The following is a 27181-nucleotide window of genomic DNA, read 5'->3' as shown; positions in this document are numbered from 1 at the left end:
AATTGTGGCGCCACTCAACACGCTCACCGGGGCTTTCACTTCTGATCCAGTTGTCCTTCCGTATTAGTTACCGGGCCCTTCTCCAATGTGTACACACCGGTCTCTCAGTAAGACCTGTGTGTACACAACGGGCCCTTCTCCGGGTTGTTCGGCAGCGGTTTAGATAGACGGTTCAAATGATGTTCAGATTGTGCAAATCAGCCCTATATACAAACTACAACATCCAAAATAAACCTGATTATCTCACATTGATGTGTGTTACATGCGCCTGCTCGATGGCATTCTTTAACAAGCGCTAAATGTGCTTCATTACCAACTCGGGACGTATTTTTAACTTCGTTGAATTAAACAAAGAAGAAAAAATCGGGACCGAAAATAAATTGAAATAGCGATAATTTCGGATAACGGTGTTTAAATGTACTTACATCCAAAACAACCAATGCCAGCCTTAGCAACCAATGACTTCCTTAGCTATAAATGACTTTTTTGTCAACCACTTACTTACAAAGCATCCAATGATTTTCTTAGCAACCAATGACTCCCTAAGCAACCACTTTCTCCCTTATGTCAGCGATATCCTCGGCAATCAATGATTTACTTTGCAATCAATGACGCCCTTATCAACTACTTCCTTTCTAAGCAACAAATGACTTCCTCAGCAACCACTTTCTCCTTAAGCAACCAATGACCTCCTTAGCGACCAATGATTTGATTAACAACCACTTACTTCCTTAGCAACCAATGACGTCCTTTGCAACCTTTGACTTACTTAGCAACCACTAATTTCTTAAGCAACCACTTACTTCCTTAGTTTCTTCCTAAATATATAGCAACCAATGACTTTCTTAGCAACATATAACCTTCTAAGCAACCAATGCCTTCCTTAGTTACAAATGACAATCTCTGCAGCTACCTACATCCATAGCAACACATGACTTCCTTAGCACTTTATGACTTCCATAGCAACTAAAGACTTCCTTAACAACTACTTTTATCCTTAGCAGCCAACTACTTTCTTAGAAAGTAATGACTTCCTTAGCAAAATATAACTTTCTTACCAACCAACAATTACCTCTGCAATTACCTTCAACCAATTATCTATCTTTCAATCAATGACCCACTTTTGCAACCTTTAACTTCTTTACCAACAAATAAATTCCTTAGCAGCAAATGACTTCCTTTGTAATCATTGAATTCCATAGCAACTGACGGCTTCACTTGCTGACAATGTCTCGAATTCCCTAGAAAAACTATTTCCCTTTAAAAGACCAACTTCCATATCAACCATCAAATCACTCGGCAAACACTTACAAGGCAAGCAGCAACATCCTTAATAACCATTTACTTATTAGAAATTTTACTAATTGGTGAGCGATACTGGGCCATCTCGGCCCTCTTGTTTACAATATAGTGTACATCAAATCCTTGTGCTCGCTTTATCCCCAAAATCCCTCGGAGGATTTCGATGAAAGTCCAGGAGAGTGATTTTTATAAAGCCTAGTGATGAACTGACGTCAGCAGAGTTGGATCGGAGTATTTATTCACCCAATGAGTTTTTGCCCATTTGGTTTTTTAACAATATAGTGTACACAATTATTCTTGTGCATGCAGATGGCCAGATACCCCACAATAGTAATTTCTATCAAGCCTGAAAGTGCATGCAGTCGGCAGGGTTTACTCCAGACTTTTTTCACAGAGTTAAGGATCTTTCACTTTTTACATTATTGTGAGCATACTTGTAGAGATATTAGACATTAGTGCTTGATTCATCTCCAAAACTCCTGGCCGGATCTGGATTAAACTTCACAGGATTTTTTTCAAGCCTAGTTGTTCATGCCGTCAGCAGGGTCAAGTCAAAGTAGTTTTGACAGGGTTATGACCCCTTTTTCCAGTATAGTGTACATCAATATCGTTTTACTTGCTTCATCTCCACAAACTCTAGATGAATCTGGATGAAACACCTTTAATTTCCAGTCACTTATCATATTACATGCAAGTTTCTTGTCCTGTGTCCAAGATGTGCGTGGTTTGTAACACATTCAGTAAGATTTCCAGAGTCATATTTTTAACATCTGCCTAAAGAAACATTGTCCTGTGTTGGGGATAGCCTCATAACTCCAGTGATTGCTTTAGTTTTGAATATGGGCTGGTGTTCAATTCATTTAAATCTGTAGCAAAATAACATAACACAGATAAATTCTATGCATAACACAGATAAATTCTATGTAATACCAGGATCAACTAAGATCTAAATTGAAACAGGCTCCAGGCTATTGAGTACGGTACTCTGTTTTAGTTTGGGTAGAGGGAACAGCAAGTGTCATAAATAATTTATCTGGAATGAAACAAATGTAACAAAAGTAGCATATACCTATAAATGAACAACAAAATGTAGCTGAATTATATTGCACTTTCCTCATGGCACTAACAATATACATGTTATTCGATAACATTAGAGTTCATATTTTAAAGTTTAATAGTGATAACATTACCTATATTAAACATAAAAATATAAATCAAGAAGACTGTGTGTGTTGCTTAAAATCATGTTACAGCTAGCACTGGGCTACATCCGGCTCATGACAAGGCAGTTGAAAACTTCAGCTAGCACTGGACAACATCCGGCTCATGACAAGGCAGTTGAAAACTTCAGCTAGCACTGGACAATATCCGGCTCATGACAAGGCAGTTGAAAACTTCAGCTAGCACTGGGCTACGTCCGGCTCATGACAAGGCAGTTGAAAACTTCAGCTAGCACTGGACAACATCCGGCTCATGACAAGGCAGTTGAAAACTTCAGCTAGCACTGGGCTACATCCGGCTCATGACAAGACAGTTGAAAACTTCAGCTAGCACTGGACAACATCCGGCTCATGACAAGGCAGTTGAAAACTTCAGCTAGCACTGGGCTACATCCGGCTCATGACAGAACAGTTGAAAACTTCAGCTAGTACTGGGCTACATCCGGCTCATGACAAGACAGTTGAAAACTTCAGCTAGCACTGTGCTACATCCCGCTCATGATGAAACAGTTGAAAACTTCAGCTAACACTGGGCTACATCTGGCTCATGACAGGACAGTTGAAAACTTCAGCTTGCACTGGGCAACATCCGGCTCATGACAAGACAGTTGAAAACTTCAGCTAGCACTGGGCTACATCCAGCTCATGACAGGACAGTTGAAAACTTCAGCTAGCACTGGGCAACATCCGGCTCATGACAGCACAGTTGAAAACTTCAGCTTGCACTGGACAACATCCGGCTCGTGACAGCACAGTTGAAAACTTCAGCTAGCACTGGACAACATGCAGCTCATGACAGGACAGTTGAAAACTTCAGCTAGCACTGGGCAACATGCAGCTCATGACAGGACAGTTGAAAACTTCAGCTAGCACTGGGCTACATCCGGCTCATGATAGAACAGTAGTCTGAAACAAAAGACTTTGTAATGCTTATTTTGTCTTTGTCAGCAGGAAAATAGGTGCTTATATTATCATAATGAGAGATTGTCTGTTTTTCTCTCACGGAGATCAAGGGGTATAACTCATAAACTATTCTAATTGCTACTAATATGCCGATTGTCATTTTATACACGTGTACAAAGTTTCATGTAATATGTTGCTATTACATACCGGGTATCTTGAATTGTGGCTTTAAGTGATGAATGCCCCCTAAGTGGCATCCAGTTCAATTGATTATGCAATTACTAATATGTCTACATGTACATTCATGAAGAGCTAATATAAATAAGCATACGCCAGACTTCCTGATGGTTAACCTCAAGTGTGGGGTAGTGATGAAATAAGAGGTAAGGTCGTGGGACTGCATGCGACTCATTGTCTTTATGTACTGAACACATGTGGCAACTAATTTTAGAATCCCTCTATTAACTATACTCTATGTTACGTACATATATGAATCATTCTATGATAAACCTGTAGATTTGACTGTATACCTTCTAGGTTGGGATATTTAGTCTAGCACGCGACATGTTGTCTTAAAGTACCGAATACATGTGCAAATGAATTTAAAATATCTCCCTGTATGACAAAGTTACAGCCGAGACACGAAAAAAACAGATGGATGGACAGTGGGATTTTAATATTCTCACCTGCAGGAACATAATAATAAAATAATTGACATGACAAACCTTCAGTCCCCATGCTCCAAAGCTGTTTTATCTGTTTGTTTTTCGTGGATAAGACTTGCAAAACTGTTTCATCTGCAATTCAAAATCCATCTCTTAATTATCAGGTAGTCACTCTTACTGTTTTACGAAATATACAAAATTTAACATTAGTTCAAAAGTGAATCATGATCCCTATTCCAACTTGACATTCTAACCAAATATAATTAACAGTGGGTAGAAATGTTGGGCTCTAGAGTGCAACCAATGTTTATGGAACATTTGACTTTTTTGAGCAGATACAACCAATAACAACCCAAACTTACCTAGTTTTAAAAAAGACAAACATTCTGTGTTTCATAATATTGAGTAAACAAGAGGCCCACGAGGGCCTATGCTCTACTGGCATGAGTTGTTTGGTTTAGTTTTATCCAAAGCATGTACACACCCATAGGCAATATACTGAAACCCAGGAAAGCAATCAGTGAACCTTATGCTTTACAAAACAAATGGCAAAGGGAGATAACCACTACTATAATACACAACTCTCTGTACAAGTTGTATCCCTGACATCTACTTTTGATAGGGATACAGCATTTCAAGGGCAATAATCCAGTCATGCAAGGGTGGATATGGCTGGTTTAAAAAGAGAACTGGGCTCTCATGGATATCTAACTATTTTATAATTCTAATTGAGATACATTCAAAACTGAGGACTGTATCACATTCACAAGCAGTTGCTTATCACGGACGACTGACACCACGCCATGGCATAAGCTCTTCTTGCCATTGGCCAGTGAAGCTAAAAATGTGACATCCAGGGTTTCAAGATTTTTTTCATTCATTTGAACAAGAGACTTTTTTACAAAACATGCCAAAAATACAACAAACATTCTGACTACCCTGTTTGCTTGGTGAAGAATAGAAAATGTGCCCATTAAGAGGTTTCAGAAATTAAGACTTTTGTAGATGACTCTTTAGAACCCTTTGCCCAGATTTATAAAAACATTCTGACAAAATTCCACAATGTTTGGGTAAGAAATGTAGCTACAAGTATTATAGAGTTAACAACCAGATTGTTAACAAGAGGCAATGAAAGACATATTCATTATAGACAAAGACACACATGGAAGATGCACATAATGATAATGGGCAATCACAAAGCTTCCCTTGAGAGCTAACCCCAGTTATGTTTTCTGGTGAGTTTAAAATGTTTCAATACCTCCAGTTTGCAGATACTTGTTCAGTGTGGGTGCCAAAGTTGCGATGGGAATGCACATGTTCACATGGGGATAGCTGGCCCCTGAGGCAGTGTCCCTGGAAATACAATATGTTGTATATTGTTTTGGCATACCACTATTATTCATATACTTAGTGCTGAAATACCCATATCCAAATAGTTTACTTTGTCAAAGTTAAAATTCTTTTCTTGAGGATATTTTTTTGTTGTTTTTGTTTGTTTGTTTTTTTATGAACAGAACCGAAATCAAATCTGGTTCATCGGACAAAAATTTTGTGTTCAAGGTCACCTCAATGGTAAGCTTTCACCTGCTGACATTACAGGCAATAAAAGTCAAGCTTTCACCTACTGACATTACAGGCAATAAAAGTTATCTGCTGACTGCTGGTCAACCTCCATACCAAGTTTGAAGACCATAGACCAAATCACACTCTAATTCTAAAAAAGATGATTAAAGGTTGTTTGTTTTCTTTATGAGTGCCAATAAAAGAGAGGTAAAGACCTACCAGAATATTTAAGGTGCTAGGACTGTAGAACACCTATACCACTTCAACACCTCACTCTCCCTTTAGTGATTTAGAAATTTTCCATACTAACATATTGACTGAAAATAATACTATTGAGAAGACAGCTAATGTAAAAGTAATGTCTATAATCAAAACAGAGTCAAAGTTTTAAACCTTTTTTTATTTATGAGAATGAATGAGTTTATGTTTTTTTCTTATATAAGTCTAAAGGAAACTTGTGACCCCCAGTGCTGGGCCAGTTTTAACCCAGGGGCATAATTTTAACATGAACAAAATAACCCTCTGTACTGTAAGTCTATTGGTAACTTGTGAGGGTATTTCCATATTTGGGCTCTGTGACCTAGTTTTTGACTCCAGATGACCCATATTTGAACTTGAGCTAGAAATCATCAAAACAACCTTTCTGACATATTTCCAGGATATTTCGGCTGAAAATGTTACCTCGAGAGTGTTAACAAGGTATTTCCATATTTGGGCTCTGTGACCTAGTTTTTAACTCCAGATGACCCATATTTGAACTTGAGCTAGAAATCATCGAAACAACCATTATGACATTTCCAGGATATTTGGGCTGAAAATGCTACCTCTAGAGCGTTAACAAGGTTTTGCCATATTTGGGTATTGTGACCTAGTTTTTGACCCCAGAAGACCCATATTCGAACTTGAGCTAGAAATCATCGAAACAACCTTTCTGACAATTTTCCAGGATATTTGGGCTGAAAATGTTACCTCTATGGTGTTAACAAGGTTTTTCCATATTTGGGCGCTATGACCTAGTTTTTGACCCCAGATAACCCATATTCGAACTTATCCGAGTAATTACTGGGACAAACATCCTGACCAAGTTTCGTGACAATTGAGGCAAAAATGTGACCCCCTAGAGTGTTAACAACTAAGTGTAGACCGACGACAGACAATCATCGATCCTAAAAGCTCACCCTCAGCCTATGGCTAAGGTGAGCTAAAAAAAACTTTTTTCAAAAGATTTCCCTATATTAGTTGATAGGAAATTTTACACAACGGGGCATTATTTGTAGAATCTTGGTACAGGACCAGTAGTCTATATGAAGCTACATACCAAATATCAAGGGTCAGGGCCTAGCTGTTTCGGACAAGAAGATTTTCAAAGATTTCCCAATATATCTTTATGTTAAACAGGTAATCCCCAGGGCATGATCATTTTTGAGCCCAGGGGCTTTAACAAACTTGGTAGAGGGCCACTAGGCAGTGATACACTCCACACATCTAAGCTCTAGGCCTTGCAGCTTTTGTCAGGAAGATTTTGCCATGGCAACCAATTTTCAGCATGGAATTCATTTCTTTCAACAAATTTGAATGGGCATTACCCAATGAACAGCCTTGTGAAGTTTCGTCTAAAACTGTTCAAGCAGTTTAGAAGAGATGTTGTTTAAAGCAATTGTTGATGCCAGACATAGACTGATCATGATGTGAGCTTAAAACTTTAAGTCTGAAACAAATTGTAGTTGCAGGTACCTTGAATTACAAATCACCATGGCAACCAGCTGTCCATGGATGTTGAACACGCCCCCACCACTCACACCTGCATGCACTGCACAGGTTGTCTAAAAAAAATTAGTAAACAAATTGTAGGCTTAAAATAATACATGTTCTAATATTTCTCTTTGACAATTAAAGACTCTCATAGACTTTAAGTTTAAACAATTCGTAAGATTATGTAACCAGAAAAAGGTTGTCTCCCTTAATTTTATCAAAATGTTGTTTCTCTGGGACGACTAATCCCAACCATTGAACTTTAAACGTACTAGAAATTGTCTCTCTTACATTTAAATCATATCAAATTATATAAAAAAAATTATGTAATGCTTCCAGAAAAAGTGCCAATGCATGACTGTTTCTTTTAACAGTCAAAAAAGGAGCATAGTTACATAGTTATAAATGTGTGTCACTGGCAAGATGTTAAACCAAAATTGAAGCATTTGAAATACCGGTATAACTTTTCTACTTCCGGTGACTTAATCTCCAGGTTGAAGTGTATTCAGGGGCAGATAACCGATAAGTTATCGGAGAAGGAAAAAATCTGGAATGGTTTATGAGTTATGGTTTTTGCACAACAATGCTGACACTGTTCAGTGTTCAGGAAAATGACACTAAGGCTATGACATTTTTTGTAATAAAAAAAATAACAAGAGCTGTCACAGAGACAGCGCGCTCAACTATTCCACCGCTTTTTGATGTATGGATTGAAAAGTTTTGGCGAAACATGCATGGATCACTGTTATGTTAGATTTCAATGCAATACATGATGTGCTGAGATATTTACATAAATTGAATGGAAAATATTTGAGGTGGTACGCAAACTTTAATGTAAATTCTAAGTCGAAAAAGGACTACCAAGCACTACCCTTTAAATGCCGAGCGCCAGGCAAGGAAGCTACTTGTACCAATTTTTACCTTCTTTTGGTATGACGCGGCCAGGGATCGAACCCACGACCTTGGTTTGATTCTAAGTAGAAAAAGGGGCATAATTTTGTCAAAATGCTTGATAGAGTTACCTCCTCCTGTGTACAGGGTGGGGGCATGATGGTGAACAAGTGTGCAAAGTTTCAAAGCCATATGTCAATATTTGAGATGGTACACAAACTCTTTAACATAAGTGGCTATGCCGACGCCGATGCCGACGCCCGGGTGACTAGGATAGCTCTCCTTATTCTTTGAATAGTCGAGCTAAAAATGGTTTTCTCAGTTCTAAAATGTTCTCTCCCGTTGCCTTTACATAGTGAACATACCTGGACCATTATTGGAACACCATTGACGCTGTTGACCTTCGACACAATACCCCTGTTTACCATGGGAACTCTGCCAAAACTGTGTCTAAATATGCCATATCCCACCACGAACACCACTTCACCTGTTGAAATAAAAAAATTTTTATTTCAATTCACTTTTCCATATTAAGCATCCCTGAAAAACAGACTCCTTTGAACCCAGATTCACTTGGAGCTGGACACCTACAGTGGTCAAAGTAAGCGTAAATATTGCATGGCTTGTTTATTTTTCTTAACCACCAGCAGTGGTTCTTTAAAATCCCGAAGTTTGATGACTGCACTTAGATACTACTAGAGAACCTCACATTTTTGATAGTTCAATTGCAATATCTCTGCACCATTTACTTGTCAAGTAGAGGCTCTTCAGTGATATGTTTTGGAAATGCCTTCAAAATTAGAAAAAAAGAGGGCCAAATGGCCCAGAATCACTCACCTGTCATATATTGCACATTCTTCCATTATATACAAATATTGAAAACCTAAGCCTATGAACACGGGGCGTGGCCAATTTTGACCCCAGGGCTAAAGTTTGAACAATCTTCATACTAAATATCTAAGGCCTTCGCCTTTTGGTTTCGGAGAAGATTTTTTAAGTTTTCATCATATACATATATAAGGAAACCCATGACCGCCCGGGTGGGGCCATTTTTTGACCCCAGGGCCAAAGATTGAACAATATTGGTACAAGTCAACTAGATGATATATTTTTGACCCCAAGGCCATAATTTGAACAAACTTTGTAGAGTTCCACTAGACGATGAATCATGCCAAATATCTAAGCTCTAGTCCAAGTAAGTTCAAAGGAGAAGATTTTTGAAGTTTTAACTATAAACATATCAAGTATACCCATTGTTGTGTTTACAACAAGAAATAACAACAGTTTTACGGTTTATTACTAGTACTTGAGAACAGTCATTGAGAACTAAACTACTGTGATAGCATGCAGCATGTAGTAGTACAGAGGCGTGGCTTATCAGCAAGAGGTGTCGCTATTGGCTGAAGTTAAATACACAACAGTTCTCCCCTTTCAAATATGAAGTCATAACATCATAAATATTAATAAAATATTCCCATAATATTTTAAACTGTTTGTTTTTCATCATAAAAATATTGTTTCAACAGTGCGATCATTGATAAACAATACACATTTTGTAAAGATATTAAATTAATTGATCTTTATTTGATAAAATTAATCACAAATAGCAGCTATTAATTAGCAACACTTCTCCAGCGTCATTTAATTAAGCACATTAATTTACAATGCCTCTTGACGGGTACTCTCTAATTATACGCTAATCTTTCCGGCGGGTGCCTATCGCGTTGTGGATAACAACGTTCTTCGACCTGGGACGGTTCATTATTATTACTAACATCTGGGGCTAATTGCTCTGAATGTTGTGAATCGGGTAGTGTATTGAAATACCCCTGACCGCGAGTTAATGGCATTGGTCCTGTTAACTCTGGTATCTCAGTTTGAGCCTGACTTTGTTCTATTTCGGTGGGCCGTAACTGATCAATGTGTCGTTTCCATGTGGCATTTCCAACAAGTACTTTATACATCAAGGGGCCATCCCTTGATACCACCGTCCCTGTAACCCATTTCTCTTTCACGCTCGGCCTATAATCGCGCGCAAGTACGCTTTGACCTAACTCAAGCTCCCTAAATGTTTGTTTTCCTGCTAATGACAATTTCATTTGTTTGTCTTGAACACATTGCTTTGTGTCCGGCTTGAGCAAATCGAGCCTTGTCCTAATTTTTCGACTGAAAAATAGTTTTGACGGTGTTTCGTTGGTTGTGGAATGCACAGCTGTGCGGTATGATAATAGAAAATTACAAGCCGAAATCCTCAGTTTCGCCATCCATAGCTCGCATAGCAGATTTAAATGTAGCATTGAACCTTTCAACGAGACCATTTCGAGGGCTCAACGCAACACTATTGTAACTCATTTTTTTCAAATTTTACAGGAGGTTGAAAAAACTTCACATTTTTTTGTATTATACATATTTTGTAAGATTCTTAGTATATTTGTCTTTGAAAGTAGAATCAATTTAATAATCCAAATAGAAAGTTGAAGTATAATGTTGTGTTTTTATTATATTTGAATAAATATTAGTTACAATAGTGTTGCCTCTGAAAATGAGAAAATATCATTTAATTTTTCAACGCAACACAAAATTTTGTAACTGAAGTTGCAATAGTGTTGCATTTATCTTTTTTTACCAGTTTTCCAGTTATATTTACAATTTGCAGAGCAACACAATGATATTTTTTTTTAAGTTGTGCTTACATATTAATTTAAAACATAGCTGAAAACACATTTAATTCCTCATAGTTCTTTGTAGTTTTTAGCTCGACTATTCGAAGAATAAGGAGAGCTACACTACTCACCCAAGCGTCGGCATCGGCGTCACACCTTGGTTAAGGTTTTGCGTGCAAGCACACATAGGTTAATATCTCAGCAACTACTTGAGGTATTGCATTGAGACTTTATACAATGGTACTCAACCATCCAATGTACTTAAATAACCCAGCCCCGATATCACGCAAATACTTTTAAAAGTCAAATCTCAATCTCTATCTCAATTCATTTTACCACATAGAAGCATAGTATTATTCAAAATCTTGCATGTTTTCATACTTTTTGTCAACCTATTTTCTCATAGAATGTGTTATTGAAAGATTTTGTCAATATTTCAAAGAAATCTTATTCTAGAACAAAATATATACTTGAGTATTTGATAAAAGGCAATGAATTGAACTCAAGTACATTTTTTGGCAATAAAAAAGTTTTCAATTGGAATCGAGACCAAAGGTGTGATCAACATATTCAATGAAAGAATGCGTTTTAAAAAAAAATGTGAAAACATATTCTTGTTTCCAATAAATTTTGTATAATATGGTTAAATGTGTTGAGATTGAGTTTGAGATTTGACTTAAGTATTTTCGTGATATTGGGGCCAGGTTAGATACCTCTAGTTTGCATTTAATGCAAATAATTGCCCTTTATTATTCGACTTACAAAAATCTGGTTAAGGTTTTGCGTGCAAGCACACATTGGTTAAAATCTCAGCAATTACTTGAGGTATTGCATTGAGACTCGATACAATGGTACTCAACCATCCAACATACATTATTAACCAGGTATGATAACTCTAGTTTGCATTTAATGCAAATAATTGCCCTTTATTATTCAACTTAGAAATTCTGGTTAAGGTTTTGCGTGCAAGCACACATAGGTTAATATCTCAGCAACTACTTGAGGTATTGCATTGAGACTTTATACCATCCATCCTCCTAAATTAATCAAGTTAGATAACCTGCATTCAATGAAAGTTGTCAAAACGTTCAATCTGTGAGAGTGCAGCTTTTTAAAAATATTTTATAACATGATGTTGCCATCATAAAATGCCCTGTAAATCATAGAAATGTAATTTATTATATAAATAGAATATCCCATTCGTGGTCATTTAAACAAAATTTATTAAGTTATGTTTACTGAAGTGTCAAAAATTGATAGAAAGTTTTCACAGCTTACGGTATTTCAATCAATTTTAGAAAACTTTAATAAATAAATGAAAATGAAATTCCTTATTGAACGAACACTCATGCTATCCTCTATGTTTGGCAAACGGGGAATACACTGAAATCACAATTAGGCATTCAAATTAATAATCTGATGTTAAACTAATACATCATAATATTAGCATCGTTGGCAACTACAGTACTTTTTCTGTTAAATTTCATACACAATGAAGCATAGCGATGTTGATCTGACAATGAATAATTAGATATAAATAAATTAATCTATAGATTTATACTTCTATAATTGATCTCATAATTTTCATATGTTCTAATTTTTAAAGAACACTGTACTAGTGGCATAGTACTGTTTTGGTTTAATAGTTAATTTGATTCACAGAGATTATAAGTATCTACCATAGCCGCTCGTGTAAGATTATAGGTTCATCCCGACCCTCGCGCAGGGTGTTTTGCGGGAACTCAGTAAACCTCGTCTTACAATCTCAGTCATGGAAGATACTTATAATCTCTGTGAATCAAGTTCACTTCCTTCTGAGGACCATGATATAGCTTATTTGATAAAAGAAGCTATTTGGCCTCTCTGAGGTATATGATAACGTCCTTATTTCATTGTATTTGACCTTTTCATTAACTTCATTTATTGAAAAAAAATTCACATTGCTTGCAACCTGTTTAATGTCTAAAATGTCAGTCGTACTCATTTCTTTCACAAAATATGGCCTTTTATGTAAAGCAGTTCGGACAATTGCTGCCCACTGCCCACTTGTATACACACTGTCATGTTTTGATGCTCTCTCAACTTCAGCATGTATTGAATCTCCTTCATTTTGTGTATAATCTTTTTGCAAATAATTATGTGTGATTGTCCATAGTTTGTTGCTCCCCCTTTGCATGAGGCTACTGGTAGCCTTGCCATATGGCAGCTACTGAGTTTGCAACACACTGCCGGTCACATCCTTTATGGGAAGCTTGTCCCTGGTGTTTAAAATCTTGCAACATATTATCTGTTTCCTAGATACAAAAAAATGGATTAAATATTTTATAGATGTTGTTATTATGGATAAAACCCTTTTTTCAGAAAAAGTAGCATTTTTTTCAGCAAATACTTCTATTATCCCACAGAACCTTAACAAATCGGATGGAATGCAAATATGGCATATTTCTAAGAACTTTTATGAAAAAAACATTAAATTGACTGGACTAAATGACTTGTATCAGGGTCTTATAACAGATTTGTTGACATTGTTTGTATTAACATTTTAGGACACTACTAAATGATATTTTTCCTAATTAGGTCAATTATAAAATTATTTAGACCATAGTATTAAAAAAGTGAGTGTTTTTTTTTTAATTTCCGTTGTATTGCATTGGGATGTTATATAACACCTGAACTACATGTACCAAAATGTCATGGTATTCACTTAAATAGATTATGGTTCTATGGTGTCAGGGCCACATAATTAAAGTTAAATCTGTAATAAAATTGAACTATTAATATAACAAAAAAATAATTAAAGAAAATGTTTAGAATGGTTACACATATTAATCTTCATATACAGTACAGCCAACTATTAAAAAAATAAAAGAAATCAGTTTATTTTTACCTTGTAATGAACATAACATAATAATATTTTTCTTGTTATTTAATTTATAATTTCATAAGATATTATTACAATAAGAAATTGTTTATATGAAAAGTAAAACACTTCTGTATAAAGCGCAAGCCTCTCAAACATTTCTATGCATTTATATTGCAATATTGACACAATCTTTAGTGGACACTAATGATGTGATATGATTAATGATTATCGTCCCAACCTGTGAGATTATTACGATTATTGCATAATTGCCCGATGAGAACGAGAACGTAAAGACTGACATCAATTTCACGTTAATAAGAATGGCCGCTGTATACTTGGTAGGCAAACATTTTGATTCAGTAATGAGTACTACCCGAAACTGTACCAGATGTTTACATCCTTTAAAGGTCATAAAGCACTGAGGCAAGGAAATGTTTTGTAGAAACGTTTTTTTTTTACTTTACTCGCTGAGAATTTTTAATTATTCCAGCAGAATGGCTAGAGTCATTTAAGTCGAGATGCTTATGAAATTGCTCCTAGGCTGGACTACCCTGGCTGTGCCCACCTTATAATTGAAGTGAACAACCAAAACAGCCAATGTAAAACATGAAATATTTGAAGAATGAGAATATTGCAGGCTTATTCTGAAAACACATACGAAAAGGTTTGCTAATGTGATTTCCAGTCACTCGTTATTTTTCACAGCTAATGCCATTCAAAACCATTTTGTTATTTTACATTTTTAAAACGTTAAGACTTAAGTCACTATTGTACGTATGCTAATCATAATGCATATCCTTTATTGTTCCACAAAATCATGTTCTTTAAATCCATTTGAAATCATTGACAAATGACAAAACATATGTATTATACAGGATAATAATGGTTGACCATGGCTTTTGGTTGATAATTGCCCCAGTGAAAATAATTATTTCTTCCACTGGGGCAATTATCAACCAAAAGCCATGGTCAACCCTGTATAATTCTATAAATAAACTTCATACTGTTTATTGATTTCTTCCATACTTGGAGTTGTAAAGTTGTAATCTACATTGTACTTACTATATTTAGCTTCTTTTCCAAGAAACTGATGATGTAATCAAACATTATGACATCATAGTGATATAGTATAACAGAGTTACAATAGTGTTGCACTGTGACATTTTTTCAAAGTGTTTATAATTTTTATGCAACACTATTGTAACTGGAGTTACAATAGTGTTGCAATTTGGAATTTAACACATCAGAGATACAATTAGGTAGCAAATATTTTTAAAGATACACTTATTTTAGGAATACATCTAAAATATTTTATGAGTTAATGCATCTTAACAAAATACACTCAAAAATGCCAAAAAGCTAAATTCTGTAAAAATTGCAGTTACAATAGTGTTGCGTTGAGCCCTCGATTTGTTGATGGTTTTGCCTGGGCTGTTTTGATATGCATTATGCCATTACTTTGCATGAATTTTGCAAAACTATCAGAAATGAATTGAGGTCCATTGTCTGTAACGCATTGTTTCGGAAGACCGTATCTTGAGAATATAATTCGCAATTCATTTATCGTGCGTTCGGCAGTAGTCGATTTCATTTCTATAACTTCTGGCCATTTGCTATGTGCATCGACAATTACCATAAACATTCGTCCTAAAAATGGGCCAGCAAAATCGACGTGTATTCGTTCCCAGCTGGAACTCGGCCATTCCCACGAATGTAGGTAAACATGTGCTGGCTGTCTTTGTTCCATCTGACACCCATTACATCTTTTGACCAGAGATTCAATGTCACTATCAATACCGGGCCACCATATGTAACTTCTAGCCAGTCTTTTCATTTTGACAATCCCAGGATGCCCTGAATGAACTGTGTCTAATACCTTAGACCGTAATTTGATTGGAATTACTACCCGGTTTCCCCACATCAAACAACCATGATGAATTGCGAGTTCATTCCTACGCGAGAAATAGCTTTTCAACAGAGGGTCATTAAGCTTTTCGTCCCAGCCGTTTTCTACATAACTGAAAACACGCGACAACAAACGCTCGCGCTGAGTTTCTCTGCGAATCTGAGAACTTGTGACCGGTAACTGATCAATTTGAGAGGTGTAAAACACTTCTTCAATATCATTGTCATAATTTTCGGTGGTGTGCGGCGCCGGCAATCTAGACAAGCCATCTACGTTCGTATGTCGCTTAGTATCCTTGTACTCAACATCGTAATGAAATCCTGACAAGAATAACGCATATCTTTGAACACGTGCCGCGGTGGTAACCGGTATGCTTTTACCAGGGTTAAAAATCGAAGTGAGCGGCTGGCAATCTGTCACTAGAGTGAAATGTCTGCCATACAAATACGTGTAAAAACGTTTTACTGCCCAGTAAATCCCTAACGCTTCTTTGTCTATTTGAGCATACTTACGTTCCGTCTTTGTCAAGGAACGCGACGCGAATGCTATTGGTCTTTCGGAGCCGTCCGGCATAACATGTGACAATATACCGGAAATACCGACAGGGGATGCGTCCGTTGCGAGCCGTACCGGAAGTTCCGGATTGTAATGTGTTAGCACGGGCTCTGATGTGATCAAGCGCTTTGAATCATTAAACGCCCTGTCACATTCATCTGACCATTTATACTTTTGATTTTTCTGGAGAAGTGCGTTTAACGGACTTACAACGGTTGCAAGATTTGGCAGAAATTTGTGATAGTAGTTTAAAACCCCAAGATAAGCCCTCAATGAAGTTACATCATGTGGTACAGGTGTGTCGAGCACCGACTGAATCTTGTCATTACATTTCCACAATCCTATTTTATCAATGTCATGACCACAATATGTAACCTTGTCCTGAAAGAATTGACACTTATCTTTGTTAACTTTTAATCCATTATCACTCAAGCGTGATAACACTTTTTCAAGGTTTTCGTAGTGCGATTGATCACTGTCCCCTGTGACAATCATGTCATCCAGTATACACTGTACTCCCGGAATTCCCTGAAGTATTGTGTCCATTGTGCGCTGCCATATCGCTGGAAGTGAGGAAATTCCATACACAGACCGGTTATAGCGGTATAGTCGCCGATGTGTATTGATTGTCAGTAACTCCTTGCTGTCGTCGTCGACCTCCAAGTGTAGGTACGCCAGGCGTAAATCCAGTTTCGTGAATTTTTGTCCCTGTGACAGATTAGCGGAAATGTCATCAACACGTGGAAGCGGATACTTGTCAACCTTCAGCGCCTGGTTGACCGTGACCTTGAAATCCTGACATCTCCCGTTGATTTCAAAACAGGTACAATTGGTGTAGCCCTTTCGCTGGTATTTACTTTCGTTAATAACCCTTGTCTTTCAAGGTTGTCAAGTTCTTTCTCGATTTTTGGTTTCATTGAAAACGGAACCGACCTTGCCATCGTCTTTCAGCGTTAATTTCGCACTGAAGCCAATACCGTCGCTGAATACAGACTCATATCCATTCATCATATTCGCAAAACGATTTTTTTGTGATTCAATGTTATTGATGCGCATAACGCTAGTCAAGTCAACATTAATCTCACTCAACCAGTCTCTCCCAAATAAGGATGGTTTGTTGCCTTTCACTACACAAAGTCTTAAATCCTTCGTTTGGTTGTTGTAGTCAACACGCACTACTGCAGATCCTACTTGCTGTATTGTTTCCCCAGAATATGAGTGTAGCTTACAGTAGGGTTTGTCCAGTTTGATATTTCCAAACAATTGTTTTATGTTTTGTTCTGAAATAATGGTAACTGCAGACCCAGTGTCTAGTTCCATTTCAACCTGTTTTTCATTGATGACTGGATATAGAAGAATTCTCGATGTTCTTTCGCTGGTCACTTTGTTTATGACATACACACTGTCATTTTTCGTTTCGTCAATTACGTTCACATTTCTGGGGTTTGGACAGACAGTCTTAATGTGTCCCTTTTCACTGCAACTATGGCAAATTGCATTCTTTAGTCTACACTTGTCAGACTGGTGGTTTGATTTACCACAATGTATGCACCGTGTATTGGAATATTTCCCTTTTTGTTGTGGCTTCAATGTCACGTCTTTACGGTATTGTCGTTTACTCGGTGGCTTCTTTCCTATTTTGTTTACATTTGAACTTCCTGATGCCGTATAATGTAATTCAGCTGCGTCTTTGCAAGCTGTTTCCATCGCAGTGGCGATTTCAATTGCTTTTTTCAAGCTTAAGTCAGCCGTTGACAATAGCTTACGTTGTGTCGCTTCATCCTTCAACCCACAAACAAACCTATCACGTAATGTGTTTTCGAGATTATCATTGAATTCACAATGTTCTGCTAATCTCCTTATAGCGGCTGTGAAATCACAAATAGATTCACCTGTAGCCTGATTACGTTTATGAAAACGGAACCGTTCCGCAATCACCAGAGGTTTGGGACATAACTGTGTCTTCAATAATTGACAAAGTTCCTGGTACGTCTTCTCTGCTGGCTTTTGGGGTGATGTTAAGTTTCTCAACAATGCATATGTCTTCTCCCCCAACAGAGTTAATAAAGCGGCAACCTTTTTCTCGTCCCCTATACTATTTACTACAAAGTACATCTCTAAACGCTCCTCATATGAAATCCATGATTCACTGTCACTGTTGAATGCGTTTAAAGTTCCAATTAAACCTGAGTTCGCCATCTTAATTATTATCCAGAATTTCACGCACAAATGGATAAAATTCCCGAAATAATAGTACGTTTTAGTTAAACATCCTCGTCGCCAATATGTTGTGTTTACAACAAGAAATAACAACAGTTTTACGGTTTATTACTAGTACTTGAGAACAGTCATTGAGAACTAAACTACTGTGATAGCATGCAGCATGTAGTAGTACAGAGGCGTGGCTTATCAGCAAGAGGTGTCGCTATTGGCTGAAGTTAAATACACAACACCCATGACCCCCCGGGGTGGGGCCAATTTTGACCCCAAGGCCATAATTTGAACAATCATTGTAGAGGTCCACTAGAATGAATCATGCCAAATATCTAAGCTCTAGTCCAAGTAAGTTCAAAGGAGAAGATTTTTGAAGTTTTCACTATAAACATATAGAGAAAACCCATGACCCCCCGGGGCGGGGCCAATTTTTGACCCCAAGGCCATAATTTGAACAATCTTTGTAAAGGTCCACTAGACGATGAATCATGCCAAATATCTAAGCTCTAGTCCAAGTAAGTTCAGAGGAGAAGATTTTTGAAGTTTTAACTATAAACATATAGAGAATACCCATGACCCCCCGGGGCGGGGCCAATTTTGACCCCAGGGCCATAATTTGAACAAACTTTGTAGAGGTCCACTAGACGATGAACCATGCCAAATATCTAAGCTCTAGTCAAAGTAAGTTAAGAGAAGAAGATTTTTGAAGTTTTAACTATAAACATATCAAGTATACCCATGACCCCCCGGGGTGGGGCCAATTTTGACCCCAAGGCCATAATTTGAACAATCTTTGTAGAGGTCCACTAGACGATGAATCATGCCAAATATCTAAGCTCTAGTCCAAGTAAGTTCAAAGGAGAAGATTTTTGAAGTTTTCACTATAAACATATAGAGAATACCCATGACCACCCAGGGGCTGGGCCAATTTTGACCCCAAGGCCATAATTTGAACAATCTTTGTAAAAGTCCACTAGACGATGAATCATGCCAAATATCTAAGCTCTAGTCCAAGTAAGTTCAGAGGAGAAGATTTTTGAAGTTTTAACTATAAACATATAGAGAATACCCATGACCCCCCGGGGCGGGGCCAATTTTGACCCCAGGGCCATAATTTGAACAAACTTTGTAGAGGTCCACTAGACGATGAATCATGACAAATATCTAAGCTCTAGGCCAAGTAAGTTCAGAGGAGAAGATTTTTGAAGTTTTCACTATAAACATATAGAGAAAACCCATGACCCCCCGGGGCGGGGCCAATTTTGACCCAAGGGCCATAATTTGAACAATCTTGGTAGAGGAGCATTTGGTGATCCTACCTACCATATATCAACGGCCTAAGCCTTGTGGTTTGGGAGAAGAAGATTTTTAAAGTTTTTCCTTTTGGTTGCCATGGCAACCAGAGTTCTGCATGGAATTGAATTCTTTGAACAACTTTGATAGAAGACCACCCAAGGAACATCCCTTTGAAGTTTTATTAATATTGGCCCAGCGGTTAAGGAGGAGATGTCTTTTAAGTAAATTGTTGACGGACGATGCGCTAAAAAAATCAGACTTTGGGACAATGTCAAGTCATGACCATTTCATGATATAATATCATTAGGTTTAGCAAATATACACGTTTTTGACTCCTTTATACATATTTGTTATGAACTGTTAGAAGAGCCAATGATCTTAACAGATAGTTCAAGTTTATTATCTTCCAAATGATTATTGAATTGAACTGTAAAGTGTCGCGAGTCACCAAAAGAACAGTACTCAGTATATTATGTCAGAGTTTGCCTTGTGGTGATTTTGTTTGTTAATCAAGAAATGCTTTGTTTTTGTAATCCTTTACAATGAGAAAGAATTATGATTTGTTTCGAAAGCAGGACAATGTTTTTGCTAGGGGAAACAGCCATTAAAAGCAGTAAATTGTACCAAGAAAAATCATAATTATGTTACCTTCAACAGGCTCAGCATACTCAAAGACTATGTGCTTTTCCCAGCCAGGAGTATCATGCACAGTTACTTCCGACTGAACAACTGCAACGTCAAACTGCCGACCTGGCACACTGCGGAACACTATGCTGCTTTGTGTCTTCTCATCAGAAGCCTCATTTTGTACTATAACTGGAAGAAGTACAAATATTATTAAAACATTTCCAATATGAGCCAACTGCAACACGTGCAGCTGCTGGGCTTGTGGACAGGGAAACACCATATTGCATTGTGTCTTCTAATCTGATGTCGGGTAACAAACAACACCTGCCAGTAAAAAATATCTCAAAGGTACATTTCAGAAAAGAACAGAACATTTATTTACTGAGCATTACAAGCACATCATCATACAAACAAATATACTATTAAAAACAGGTGCATTTCAATAACAACAGGCCCATGAGGGCCTATGCTCTACTGGCATGGCTCTTGTGGTCATTTTCAATTTAAAGCATGTATGGGTAAAAGGCAACAAACATATAGTTCACGTTTAGTGTTTGGATTAGCTGAAAATGTTGCGGGTTCAACATCTGAGGATAGAAAATGTTGTAAGCAAATTAGTTGCATGAACTATTTTAATATGTGCCAAGTCAAGGTCATCTGATAAAAATAATAATACTTGTTTTCAAAACTGTATACTCATGGTCAAAATTTCACTGCTGTAGCTTCAAAATTAAGAAAGTAGGTCAAAAGGTCACAGTCAAGGTCATCCGAGGACAACATTGATACTTGTTTGCAAAACTGTACACGTGGTCCAAATTTTATTGCTGTAGCTTCATAAATAAGAAAGTAGGTCAAGAGGTCACAAACAAGGTTATCAAAGTACAAAACAGTACACATGGTCCAAATTTCATTGCTGTAGCTTCAAAATTAAGAAAGTATGTCAAAAGGTCAGAGTGATGGTCATCCAAGGACAACATTGATGCTTGTTTGCAAATCTGTATACATGGTCCAAATTTCATTGCTGTAGCTTCAAAAATAAGAAAGTAGGTCAAAAGGTCAGTCAAGGTCATCAGAGGACAACATAGATGCTCGTTTGCAGAACTGTACACATGGTCTGAATTTCATTGCTGTAGCTTTAAAAATAAACAAGAGCTGTCACAGTATGTCACGAATGCCCCCAAATGTGACATTGACCCATGAACAAGGTCAGTACATGAAAAGTTAGATCAAACACTGACCTTTGATGTATGCATGTGGATCTTGCATACGACACACAATCTTTATATGCCAAACACATGTGCCAAGTTTTTGTTGTAAATCTGTCACATACATGACAAAATTTCAGCCCGGTTATGACATCTATGTGCATGCAGCATTTCATAATAATATAAAGCAAGGAATGCTTATGAACAAGTGGAATAATTCTAAAAACACTAATTACTAGGGATGGCAACGAGTAGTAAAATTAATACTCGAGTACTCGGACGATCGTTCAATCGAGTACTCGGGTACTCGATTACTCGGAAAAATTGAATATGTGTTCGCAAAGACAAGATTGTGTATACATGTATCGTTAATGACGTATATTGTGCGTTGGTCGTATTTTTGGTCATTTTCACCTTTAAAGTAAACTTTCATTACGTATTATAACAAACAAATGATATAAAAAGAAAACAAATCTTGTCTAAGGCTTTTAATTTGTCTTATTCGTTTCATTTTATACAAGTATGCACTGCAGAAATGAACAACAATTAGAATTACAATGAAGGAAAATTAATAGCATACATAAATAAAGTGAACGAAATTCAATACGAAGTTCAGTTGTTCAGTTGTTTACTCTACATTTTTTTTTTAAATGATAGTTTTTCGTACTGTGTAATTGTTGTTTACCTCATTAATATTCATAATTCTTGATTTAAAATATCAACCAATCAATTGTGATAATCATTGCAAAAATAGTTAAAATACGCCCATTAAAAAATCCATTCTCGAAACAGTCGATACTCTTTCGCTCGTTAGCGTCCATTGTTTGGTGAAAGGTCTCTAATTGGTATACAATAGAATTGTGTAGGTGAAAGTACCGCTATCAAAACTTCGCTAATTGACATCAGTGCTAATTTGAAATAGGGGTCCTTTGTTGACAATTTGCAACCATCACAACAACTGTCAACTAATTGATTGAGGTCAATTGTGTACACAGCGGGGATTAGAGAGACCGTAAATTGTCCTCTTGGCAACTAACCAGATCTGATATTTTGTCTGTAAAACGTGTATTTGGTGATTTTTATAGATTTTTTTGATTTTTTTTCCGAATACTCGAGTAGTGATTTGGTACTCGAGTACTCGGACGTTCGATCGAGTACTCGGGTACTCGTTGCCATCCCTACTAATTACATCCCATTGATGTTTTGAAACACCACATGAGACCCATGCATGGTCACTGTAATATGACAGTGTTGTTAATGGTCTTATGCCAACTACGCCAGAGATATAGATATGGTCAAGACAAGAACCTAATACATGGGTCTGTCTTATGTCCTTATATTCAGAATTCCATTGTGAATAAACACTAAGTGTATCTTTCACCTTAGAGGTAGGGACATGGGCCTTGCACGTGACATGTTGTCTTGGTAAGTCAAACATGTGTCGCAAGTTATTTTAAAATCTGTCCATACAAGAGAAAGATACAGCACGGACACGAGTTATTTAGCCGAACACACAGACGGACGGTCAATTTTAATATGCCCACCTTCAGGGGCATAAAAAGTTACTCAAATGGGGTGGGCCAGCTTTGGCCCCAAGGGCATAATTTCAACTTTTTTGGTAGAGGGTCATCATATGATGCTCAACAACAAATATCAAAGGTATGGGCCTTGTGGTTTGAAACAAGAAGATTTTGAAAGTATTTCTTATAGAAAGTCTCTAGGAAACTTGTGACCCCCAGGGCAAGGCCAGTTTTGATACCAGGGGCATAATTTCCCGCAGGGCAGGGCCAGTTTTGAAACCAGGGGCATAATTTCAACTGTTTTGGTAGCGGACCTCTAAATGATGCCTTATTCAAAATAGCAAGGGTCTGCCTAGCGGTTTCAGACAAAAAGATTTTCAAACATTTCCCAATTAAGTATACCAAACCTTTGGCCAGTTATGACCCCAGGGGCATAATTTGAACAAACATTCAGAAGCAATTGTGTTCAGATGGATGCAAGAACGACAGACACTTCTGGTCTTTGGCCAATAGAGCTAAAAATCAACCAACCCCTTTAAACTGTAATTTTGATCTCTCTCAACAAGGGCAAGTACAACATAAAACCAAATGCACAACCAAAAAACAAGTTGTCTCTCTTTCCAGACTTGGCTATCGAAATGGCTAAAAATAGCATTTTTTTAAATACTTTCAAGGGTCATAATCTAGTCATGCATGGGTGGATCCGGCTAGTTTTCGAAAGGAACTGAGCTCTGATGGATATCTAAATACTGTACAAGTTACAATCAAAACAGAAGTCTGTATTGTGTTCACAAGCAATTGTTTACAGGCGCACTGACACACATAAAACGTAAACATTACCATCACATAAGCTCTTCTAGCCTTTGGCCTGTAGAGCTTAAAACATGGCATGCAGATTCCATGGCATATCTCATCTCCCAAATGACATAATTCTATTATTGAAATTTGGTTATTAGCAAGATTGTTTGGCATAACAATTTTAGGGTTTTTAAATCTGTTCATTGGTTAAATGGTTATGAACATTCAAATCAGAGCAATTTTGGCATCACGTTAACAAAATTGTTAATGGACAAAACACAAGAATCATTATGACTGCAGTGATTGGATTTGCTTCATAATAACTATTTACATCACAGAAGGGGGATTTACTTCATAATAACTTTTTACATCACGGAAGGAGGATTTGCTTCATAATAACTATTAACATAATGGAAAGGGGATTTGCTTCATAATAACTTTTAACATCACGGAAGGGGGATTTGCTTCATAATAACTATTTACGTCACGGAATGGAACAGTTTTATTTCTTAAATCATTCTATTTATTTTTTATGCATGTTAATTCACTTCATCTTTTTTATGCCAAAAACTGTTTTAGAGAAGGATTTTACGTGTTGAACATTCAGAGTAAATTTTTAAACAAAATAACGTAATTGCAAGCTTACTTTAATTATACTTAACCTTTTCATTCAATTAAGTACAAACAGCACTACAGCACCAAGAAGTATCAGAATATGATCTGTAATTACCAACTTGATAGCAAAATGTACCATTTTTCTGGTATTCCACGCCCTTAAGGACATGACTACATGTCAGATAGATGCCCCTGTGTTGGTCCAGTATGATGCCTGAACCCCAGTTTGCTCCCACAGATATACTGACTGCCATGGACAACATTGTTTTTATCTTGGTAGCTGAAAAGATCAATTTAGATAGAAATTGAATATTTAACACCTAAAATATGAAAATTGCTGACATCAAGTTCATTAAATATTTTCAAATTACACCAAATTGTGTTATTGCTTCATTACATCCCTGGCTGATGGGATGTTAGAGATGAATCAAAAGACAAGATATAAGATACAAGAATCTTTATCTAAATTCGGGTATACCAAATAATATGATAACCAAAAAAAGCTTCATATTCATGAAGGCCTGATACATTCAAAGATTGTGGTTGTACCATATCCTTTATCGAGCATCCCAGCGGTTGGAGAGATGTGACTGTCCACAAGTGCATGTTTACGGAGACTCCCCACCAGCTCTGATATTGCACAGGCAAGGGAGAGCCCCACCCATTCACTGTTTCTCCAGCATAGAGTAGCTATCATCATTCCTGAGAGGTACCTGAAAATGTTCAAGTATACACATTCATTTTAGCTCGATGGTGCAGACAGTTACAGCCTAATAAATAATAAATAAGTGAAGCCTGAGTGTGTTTCCTGGATAGAAATCTGTTCAGCAGCCAATTGTATAAAACTGGTTAACATTTTGGAATTGTCACATGTCATGAAATGTTTATTGATTGGCAAATATTCTACTAATCAATCATATTATTTGAATGTGCAAACTAGACTAAAGATCACCTATACATAACTTATCCAAGTTTGATAAAACTGGCTGCTGGAGTCATTTTTGAGAGGCCACAAAAAAGTGCCTCTGGTGGGTCTAACATCTGTAATCCCTCTGATGAGAGCAATACCTTGTATATCACTACACTAGCTCATTCTCTATCATTTACTCAATGTCAGCCATTACAATAAACTGCATGGATAAATAAAACTACTGATAGTTTCAAAACAACTTTTCCTTTTAAAATCAGCTTGATACAACAACCTCTTATTTTTGTGCACAAAAAACAGTCCCCCTCCTTCACATCCCGGCACACATCTGGCATCCGTCATCATCAGGACTCTGCCTGGCCCCGCTATCTTGCTTATAATACCCCGACTGCAGCTGTTTAGAAACACCTCTGGACTCATACTACCAAATGGTGTGGCACAAATCTCCACAGGATCCCCTACTTTGTTGTCTTTTGCATCCCTGAATATTAAACTATTATGTGTGGGATGATAGTCAGTTAGTTTTATTAGCACAAAACATGGCAAAAGGGTGTAATAGAAGTATTCATTCTTCTTTATTTCTTTCTTGTTTTCAGCAATGCTAAGGCTACCGTTGTCATCTTGTTCAAACTGCCACTGGTCTTTGGGTAGCAGTTTTCTGATAACATCTTTGAGTCGCTTGGCTTCAAAAACAAGTTTTACTCTACCATGATATTGTCCGACTGACTTTACGCTTTCTGCAGTGCTTGAACTTAGCACTGTGTATAATGATTTGTCAGAATTTGATACAAGCTTATTGGCTCCCCCATCAACTAAACTCATATTCGGCAAAGTAACCTCAATGTCAACATGATATTTAAATAACTTGGTCCCAACAAGAGAGGATCCATGATTTTCCAGATTACGCAAAAGTTCTGGACTGAAATGCTCGTGCAATGGGTAGAGCAGGGAGGCATGTGTCAGAACCAACCCCTGGCAAGGATCAATTAGAATACCACTTGTTGTTCCCTCAGTTTTTCCCTCAGCATTCCTTGGGCATGCAAGGATGGTGCACATTTGCAGATATGGAGCTGGCGGGTCTTGTGCTTGTTCCATGATCTTGTTTTGTATCTGAAAGATAAATAATGTATTATAATTCATTACATTATACAGTTATTTATAAGTATACAATTACAATGTAATGCTGTAATACAAAATAATATGTCCAATGCATAAAATAATTCCATCATTTTAAAAACAATCACATGTTCTACTAAAAAATGCATATATGTACATGCATGTATAAAAGTAACACAGATTCAGAGACATAAACACACAATTGAACACAATATACGTTCACTGTTGTACACTCTCTAGGATCAACTTCCTTTATAAATTATTTATTTACATTAAGATTATTTTTTTACGTATTTTCGAGACAAATAAATGAAAATAATTTCTACAATAACACTCTGAATTAAGTTACACTGTCGTGCATTAAATGTTATAAAAGTTAACAACTAACACGTCTGATGTTTAGTTGCGGCAAACAAGTAAACGATATATACTCAGTTCACGTTTTAACCTCAATGCTACATTCAAACCGTGAATGCATACATGCTCTAAGGTCATGGTTAATATGTGTACTCAACTGTGTAGAGATGGCGTAATTGGTGTTACTAATAATAGCTCCTGAATTAAGTCAGTTGTCATATG

The 27181-nt window shown here is 37.0% G+C and overlaps 1 protein-coding gene across 3 annotated transcripts; it reads right to left on the bottom strand.

Annotated features, from left to right (window-relative positions):
• Positions 1-2318: 2318 nt before the first annotated feature.
• Positions 2319-27104, bottom strand: LOC128231641 (peroxisomal leader peptide-processing protease-like). Of its 3 annotated transcripts, none has more exons than XM_052944679.1 (10): positions 26991-27104; positions 25761-26596; positions 25108-25271; positions 24695-24838; positions 20442-20609; positions 8662-8783; positions 7388-7476; positions 5349-5443; positions 4151-4222; positions 2319-3428 (listed from the first exon to the last, which is right to left on the bottom strand). In XM_052944679.1, exons 2-10 carry the CDS (start codon positions 26579-26581, stop codon positions 3400-3402), a joined length of 1704 nt encoding a protein of 567 aa, XP_052800639.1. In that variant the 5' UTR covers positions 26582-26596; positions 26991-27104; the 3' UTR covers positions 2319-3399. The 3 variants fall into 3 exon arrangements, with proteins under 3 accessions (XP_052800639.1, XP_052800640.1, XP_052800638.1); XM_052944680.1 differs by lacking the exon at positions 26991-27104 and adding an exon at positions 26803-26959; XM_052944678.1 differs by lacking the exon at positions 26991-27104 and adding an exon at positions 26760-26780.
• Between the last annotated feature and the right edge of the window lie 77 nt (positions 27105-27181).

The sequence above is a fragment of the Mya arenaria genome, chromosome 4 (assembly GCF_026914265.1).
Source record: "Mya arenaria isolate MELC-2E11 chromosome 4, ASM2691426v1".
NCBI classification, from domain to species: Eukaryota; Metazoa; Mollusca; class Bivalvia; order Myida; family Myidae; genus Mya; species Mya arenaria.
The sequence above is the reverse complement of the archived record's forward strand: the minus strand, read 5'-3'. Positions and strand labels throughout refer to the sequence as shown.

Coding starts and splice junctions, on each gene's coding strand:
- LOC128231641 (XM_052944678.1), bottom strand. Junction 25,272..25,760: donor TTTGTGCACAAAAATAAGAG/GTTGTTGTATCA, acceptor GAACATTTTCAG/GTACCTCTCAGGAATGATGA. Junction 3,429..4,150: donor TTGGAGCATGGGGACTGAAG/GTTTGTCATGTC, acceptor CTTTTGTTTCAG/ACTACTGTTCTATCATGAGC.